Raw genomic sequence first — 7392 nt, 5'->3', positions numbered from 1 at the left:
CTCAACTTACGTCACGTGCACCCACATTTTGATGAAAGAAATGTACTAACTATATTTTCATTTTATAACACTTAGTTAAAAGCAAAATCAAATAAAAATTTCTTCTTTCATTTTATGTATACATCATACCAAACGTACTTGAGAAATACACGTTAAATGAAAATAATTTTTATTTAAACTTGTTCGAAGAGATAGACTGTAAAATGGATTACACTGGGGTATTTTTACACTGAATTTTAAAATTTATTTTTTATTATAAATAAATAATATTAGAATAGTAGCGTCATAATTAATATTTATTTGAAGCAATTAATTAAAAAAATAAAAAGCTGAAAAAAGAAAAGGATAATTAGGTAATTATGGCATTATGATATTTTTAAGCAGAATAAAATGGGGGCATTCATGTGAATTCACTGGAGCAAACCAAAAAAAAAAAAAAAGAAAACCAAAAAATGGCAGAGCTGGTTCACGTCGTTGTGCGAGGCAAAGTCCCCACGCGTTGGTCGTGTCTACATACACACACTCTCTCTCTCTCTCTTTACACAGCAATACAAAACTCCAGAAAGGAACCTTTCTCCACTGTGATCTCTCTATCTCTCTCTTCTTTCCTCTGTCCTTCCCTCACGGCGTCATAAGACTCGGTTTCTTCCAACTTCTTCCTTCTTTCTTCCTTCTTTCCTGCTTCTGTCTTTTCCTCCCTCCTTTGTTTTCTATCAAACCAGACTCTCTACAGGAATACCCACGGGTCATTTACCTGTTTTGTTTTCCTTTTCGTCTTTGGATTGGAAGCTCAAGCTAATGGTATGGTTACTTCTTAATCGTTAGAGAAACGTACAGGATATTGGAAGAAAGATAAAACATTGCGTTTTTGTGGGTTGAAGAGGTGAGCCAAAATGGGAAACTGTATACATTCTTCTGCAGCTAAAGTAGATACTACGCAAAGCTCACATACTCCTTCTGGTAATTATTGCTTCAATTTTGACTTTAAGCCGTGCTATCTTTGCCTCTTCCATGATTCTTTTAAATGGGATTTTATCGAATTTTGATGGGTTCCTTTGTTATTTCTTGAGATGTAAAGTTTTTAATGCCTTTACTGTTGCTGAATTGTGAGCTAGTTTTTTTCCTTTTTTTGTTTTGGAAGGAGGGGGGCGGCTGAGCTTAGATATCTTATTGCATTCAATTTTTTACTTTAGCAAAACTCTAGTGAACTTGTTTACATGATAACGCTCTCTTTTAGTTTTTACTAAATATAGCTTCTTTACTTGGTATTTTTTCTTTGAAGTCGATTATGTATTTGAGTTATTTTTCAAAGGTTGATGGTAGGAACTGTCCTTAGATTAATTGATTCTTAAAGTTTGCGTTTGGTGGTAGATCTATACGCTCTGTTATTACGAGATTGATTAGGTTTTGATAATATGCTTACTCCCATGTTCCTATTTTTTATAATTTGCATTTCAATTAACCAAGTAGAAATCAATCTCCGTAGTGAGAACTACGAGCTTAAATTGTAAGAGCTTGTTTGGTTAACTTGTAATCATTTGGTGGATGGAATGCAAATGTTGATATTCAAATATTATTTTTGTGTATCTCATGCCTGACCTTGATAACGGTGGTCTTTTGAAAGGCTGCAGAATTTGGGTTACTACTTTTGTCAATACTGAAATTCCGCATTTATTTTTTCTCTTGCTTGCATCAGGAGCCTCAAGAATTTCCAGCAAAACCAGCCGTTCTTCAGTTCCATCTACTCTAACCATCCCATCTTACAGTGGAAGGAGCAATTCTGAATGCCTTCCTACTCCAAGGACTGAAGGTGAAATATTGTCATCCCCAAATTTAAAGGCCTTCTCATTCAATGAACTAAAGAATGCCACCAGAAACTTTCGTCCTGACAGTCTTCTGGGTGAAGGTGGTTTTGGTTGTGTTTTCAAAGGATGGATTGATGAAAACACAATGACTCCTGCAAAGCCTGGATCTGGAATGGTTGTAGCTGTCAAGAAGCTTAAACCTGAAGGTTTCCAGGGTCACAAGGAGTGGTTGGTATGTTTCTTCCTCTGTGAAAGTTAGTGTTATATATTTGTGCAAAATTGATCTTTGCTTATTTACTGAGAGCTTGCTGGTTTCAGACCGAAGTTAATTATCTTGGCCAACTTCATCACCCAAATCTGGTCAAACTGGTTGGTTACTGCTTGGAGGGTGAGAACCGGCTTTTGGTCTACGAGTTTATGCCAAAAGGGAGCTTAGAGAATCATCTTTTCAGAAGTAAGTAATGCATTCGAATGATATGATTTGACAATCATTTTGGTCAATGCTTTATCCAATGCTACATTCATAATTCTAGGAGATTTAAAATCCTTATATAAATCAGAGAAATTCAATGTCCTTCCTATGCTGCCTTTTTTATCGTTTAATAGCAACAAATTTGGCTTTGTATGCTTTCCTTTCTCAATAAATATAATGTTGGTCACATCCTTGCTTCTTTTCTATGTAGATAGGTCTTTTGCATTTTGGTGATGATGCCACACTTTACTGTGACAGCCTCTTTAAGATATAAGAGTGCTCATTCTTCATTACAAAACTTATTCTTTTGCTCTTCCCACCATTTTTATCTTATATCTACTGTTGTTGTGCTTCTTTTTCGGTTGTCTAATGTGTTCTTAGATAGAAGAAGTAGCCAATTGTGCCTAGGGAGTAGTTACTTTGTTAGCAAAAGGATGAATCAAGGCCTATAATTTTCAAAGCTGCCAGGAGGACATCTTTTCTCGAGTCTCAATCATTTTTATTTCCAAATATCCTTATTTGTGTCTTAGATGAATGTTAATTATCTTGGTGATTTTAAACAATAGATACTAAAGTGTCAAATGCAGAATTTTGGAGGGACTTCGTAAAAGTCCTAAGAGTGAAAGATTATTGTTTTGTTCAAATTTTGTTGTGATGTTGATTTCTATTAATTGTTTGGTATCTTTAATTTTGTCCCAAAGCTCCAAGTCTATTGTTTCCTAAAACAAGTGTTTCAAGATGAATAGAATGTATAATTCATGGGTTTTTATTTATGGCTTCTCATGTGGTTATAAGCAGGCTTGCAAATGAAGTAACTGGAAATCATGAAACTGCTTGTGCATAACTGGTGAACTTTGAATAATTTTGTTCCCTTTTTTTCGTTTGTAGGAGGACCACAGCCGCTATCATGGGCAGTGCGAATGAAGGTGGCCATAGGTGCTGCCAGAGGGCTATCTTTCCTTCATGATGCAAAATCCCAAGTCATATACCGTGATTTTAAGGCTTCTAATATCCTACTGGATGCGGTATGCTGAATAAAGAGGGGGATGGAATTTATTTACTTTAAGGGTGATGAATGATGGACTTTTTTTTCCCATAAAAATGATATTCGATCTAATAAATTTCTGGTGTTAATCCGGGATTTGTGCATGCAGGAATTCAATGCAAAACTTTCTGATTTTGGTTTGGCCAAGGCAGGCCCCACTGGTGATAGAACTCATGTTTCAACTCAAGTCATGGGTACTCATGGCTATGCAGCACCTGAATATGTTGCTACAGGTCTGTCAAGTACTTGTCCTAAGTGCTGCCATAAACAAGGAAATAATTTATTTATGCCAATTGATCATGTTGCATTGCACTTGTGATGAGATATCGGTATCTGGTTTATTTTGTTAGTTTTTTTGTACAAACTTATGTGGCCAATCTCATCTCTGATGACCAAGCTGGTGTCTTGCCAGTTTTCTTAGCTTCATGGGACCAAGCCTTTTCTGTTATATTAACATTTTAAAAATTGAATTATCCTATTATCAAGTCACTTGTGTTGTTACAATGGACTTGTCAATATTAGAAGCCTATTACAATATAGTTTTTTTCTTCTATCAACACATCTAAAAATTTAGGGTTCATATTCTAATTTGATTCACCATCTTCATCTCTCAATCTTGGCCATGGAACTTCCCCAACTATAATGTAACAATGCTTCCATTGTTTTATAGGTAGGTTGACAGCCAAGAGTGATGTATACAGCTTTGGGGTTGTATTGCTTGAACTACTGTCTGGAAGATGTGCTGTCGATAAAACAAAGGTTGGTGTGGAGCAGAATCTGGTAGAGTGGGCAAAACCCTATCTTGGTGACAGGAGAAAATTATTCCGGATAATGGACACCAAGTTGGGTGGGCAGTATTCCCAGAAAGGAGCCTGTATGGCTGCTAACCTCGCCTTACAGTGTCTGAGCACTGAAGCCAAAGTTAGGCCTCGAATGTCGGAGGTGTTAGCAGCATTGGAGCAAATTGATTCCCCAAAAACTGTAGCCAAACATTCCCAATCAGAACTTCAGACTGTTCAGATACCCTCCCGGAAGTCGCCAATGAGACATCATCATTCTCCTCTTAATCTAACACCAAGTGCATCCCCATTGGCATCCCACCGGCCATCTCCACGAGTACGCTGAGTAGACCATGTCTGTGTATTTTACATTCTCCACATACACTTGCAAATTCTCTTGTTGTAAAATCTAATTTGGGCGTGTATCTCGCAGCAATTTTGATTCCAACTAAAACAGATTATCATCACCTGTATTGCTGAAGTTGTAGCTTTATTTTCGGGGTAATCTGCACTTCAGTTATGTAATTATATATCCAGTGTCAATAGCTTTTTTGCTAGATACATGCATTCTTAATTCTTTCACCCAGTTAATTCCAGATGACAATTTGTTTACTTTGGAAAACTATTGAATGTTCATGGCACCCCCTTTTACAGAGAGCAGATAAAATCCACTGAACAAAATGCATTTTTTGGGGGACTGTTTGAATGTTTGCCATCTGGAAATTCTACTTCTGCTAAACATGTGAAGCAGAAGAAGAGCAGGAAGAATTTATGCAGACTGCAGAGTGAGTTAATCTCCTGTGGCAAAAAAAAGAAAATTCACAAATTTACTTACAGGATGTGATATCGTTGTTGAAGCCTTCAAGGAAGTTATTGAAAGATTCATTTTCTTGTATGTAGATAACGCAACTGGGTTGAATTGTAGCAATCCATTCTTTGTTGTAGTTTCTCCAAATCAGCTACAACCTCAGTCATTGTTGGTCGGGTCCTAGGGTTGGAACCGAGGCATCGAAGAATTACTTCGGCAAAATCCTGAGCTTCTTCCATTGGTATGCTCCCGAGTTTCTTGTCAACAACACGGTGTAGTTCCACCTTGTTGCTAAGATGTGGTTTACTCCACTGTGCAAGATCCGTCGCCACCCCATCTGAATGTTTCTTGATTGCTTCGCAGCCTGATAATATCTCTAGTAGTACAACTCCGAAGCTGAATACATCAGTTTTTAGGGTCAAATGCCCTGCAATTGAAAATTATAGAAATGTTATTAGCCTCAGCCTCCAGGAGAGCTTCAAGTACAAGAGCATGATATAAATTTATTACCCGTTGCGAAATATTCAGGAGCGAAGTAGCCTCTGGTGCCAACTACTCTGGTAATAATGTGGGTCTCATCATCTTGTGGTCCAAACTTAGCCAGGCCAAAGTCTGAGAGCTTGGCATTGAAGTCCTGCAATGTTACCCTTTATGTGCATTATAGTACAAAATGAACAAACTTAACCATCCTTTTTTTTATTTATTTTTAATTATTTGTTTATTTATTAATTTGTAAGGTTTTATGTCAAATGATAAGGATATATGCACTGCCAGATAGGTACTTGAACACTGAATTACTGGAGAATCAGGATATTTGTCGAACTCTGCAAATGGATCATAGAATAGAAGCAAGGGCTAACGACTGACCTTGCCAAGAAGCACATTGGAGGCTTTGAGATCACGATGTATGACTGGTTTCCCCCGAGTGTGAAGATATTCTAGACCTCTGGCAACCCCCAGAGCTATATTGATTCGTCTCTTCCAGTTAAGCTCCGTATCATTCTCTGTTTCAACAAAAAAAAAATTCACTGCTACATTTTTGCCTCAACTGGGTTCGTATTTGCAAATACAAGTAGCAAGAACATAATTTGCAGTCCTGTGTTTTACTTCTTAAAAGATGAGCCTCCAAGCTTCCTCTAGTCATGTACTCGTATACCAACATTCTATGCTCACCCTCGCAGCAGTGCCCTATTAATTTCACTATGTTTGGATGGTTCAATAAGCTCAAAAATTTCATTTCATTCTGCATACAGAAAATAATTCTCAGGAACAGAAAGAGGGACGAAAGGGGAAGGAATAGCGAGAGAGGCAAGAAATCCAGACCTCCCATTCACTGTGGCCTTGTGTTCTATTGCTTCTGAGTCTCTTGACTGCAACTGCAATACCACCATCACTTGGTTTAGCAGCGTCCATGGTGCATAGGTTGATATATCCCTTGTAAACATCACCAAACCCTCCCTGGCCGATTAAATTCTTTGCACTGAATTTTTGGGTTGCAGACTTCAAGACACTATAGCAAAAACAGTTCAGCTTATGGGAATAAAAAACTTCGCCTTTCTTATTCACCGTTGAAACCGACCAATCTTTTGGGCTGACCAGGGTACCATCCTTTCCAGCCTGACTGTGCCTTTCTGCACCAAGAAACGCAAAAATTATAAAGTCGCCGTTCAGCTAGTGGATGGAATTTAATTTGAATACAAATCCTTACAGCTTCCCATTTAAATGAGAAGAAATCTCCACTAGATAACTCTAACCTTTGTGTGAACTTGATGCGGAAACTGGCGTATTCCTCTCCTGGAGTGGGTGATGGCATGCTTCATTTTTGCATTGATTTGTTACAACTAGAAATACAAGTAGGCAGTAGCTTATATTAATTGAACCAACAATGGAAATATAGTACTTCCTGAAATGAAAAGGAGAAATACAAGCATGTACCTTTCAGAGTATTTGAAGAAGTGTTTCTCTGAAGTGACATAGAATTCTTCTTGCCACGAGAATATTGGATTCCATCAACTCCTGTAATGGAAAACCAAACGTGAAACGAACTTAAACACGGAAAGAATTAATTTAATTTTTGATTCACGTAGAAGAAGACAAACCTGCACTGGGACGCTGAGGAATGTCATCAATCGGTTGGTTGGGGTCGTGAGCATGTCTCCTGAGACAATTTCCCATTTGCCACCCAAAATGATCAAAACTCAAGAAAGAAAAGACACAGAAACCTTAGGAAGAGAGACATTGATAAAAATTTATATAAATTAAAAAAAAAAAAAGAATTGAAATGATATGAGCCCTCCTAGTAAATGATGTGGTGAAATGGTCTATGTATGCTTCTTGGGAATTTTCATTTTCATGCGAGGTAATTAGGACAAATAAAACATTCTTCCACCGATTATGACTAAGTTTGTGGTTGGAAACACCTTGACAAATCCATAATGTATATTACTTGCTAATGATTATAAATTTAACTTGTATACAATGGC

General features: G+C 37.3%; 2 protein-coding genes across 2 annotated transcripts; one reads left to right on the top strand and one right to left on the bottom strand.

Annotated features, from left to right (window-relative positions):
• The first annotated feature begins 490 nt into the window (after nucleotides 1-490).
• LOC110653545 (probable serine/threonine-protein kinase PBL3) lies at nucleotides 491-4662 on the top strand. The gene is made up of 6 exons (XM_021809230.2): nucleotides 491-960; nucleotides 1697-2037; nucleotides 2124-2259; nucleotides 3166-3302; nucleotides 3432-3555; nucleotides 3993-4662. Exons 1-6 carry the CDS (start codon nucleotides 894-896, stop codon nucleotides 4445-4447), a joined length of 1260 nt encoding a protein of 419 aa, XP_021664922.2. The 5' UTR covers nucleotides 491-893; the 3' UTR covers nucleotides 4448-4662.
• A 283-nt stretch (nucleotides 4663-4945) lies between these two features.
• On the bottom strand, nucleotides 4946-7186 carry LOC110653514 (probable serine/threonine-protein kinase PBL11). The gene is made up of 8 exons (XM_058152850.1): nucleotides 7009-7186; nucleotides 6845-6925; nucleotides 6664-6750; nucleotides 6233-6540; nucleotides 6017-6152; nucleotides 5777-5913; nucleotides 5420-5543; nucleotides 4946-5336 (listed from the first exon to the last, which is right to left on the bottom strand). The coding sequence occupies exons 1-8, from the start codon at nucleotides 7082-7084 to the stop codon at nucleotides 4984-4986; spliced, it is 1302 nt and encodes a 433-aa protein (XP_058008833.1). The 5' UTR covers nucleotides 7085-7186; the 3' UTR covers nucleotides 4946-4983.
• Between the last annotated feature and the right edge of the window lie 206 nt (nucleotides 7187-7392).

This window comes from Hevea brasiliensis, chromosome 9 (genome assembly GCF_030052815.1).
Source record: "Hevea brasiliensis isolate MT/VB/25A 57/8 chromosome 9, ASM3005281v1, whole genome shotgun sequence".
Lineage (NCBI taxonomy): Eukaryota > Viridiplantae > Streptophyta > Magnoliopsida > Malpighiales > Euphorbiaceae > Hevea > Hevea brasiliensis.
Note: the sequence above shows the minus strand (reverse complement) of the source record. Positions and strands in the feature narration are given on the sequence as shown.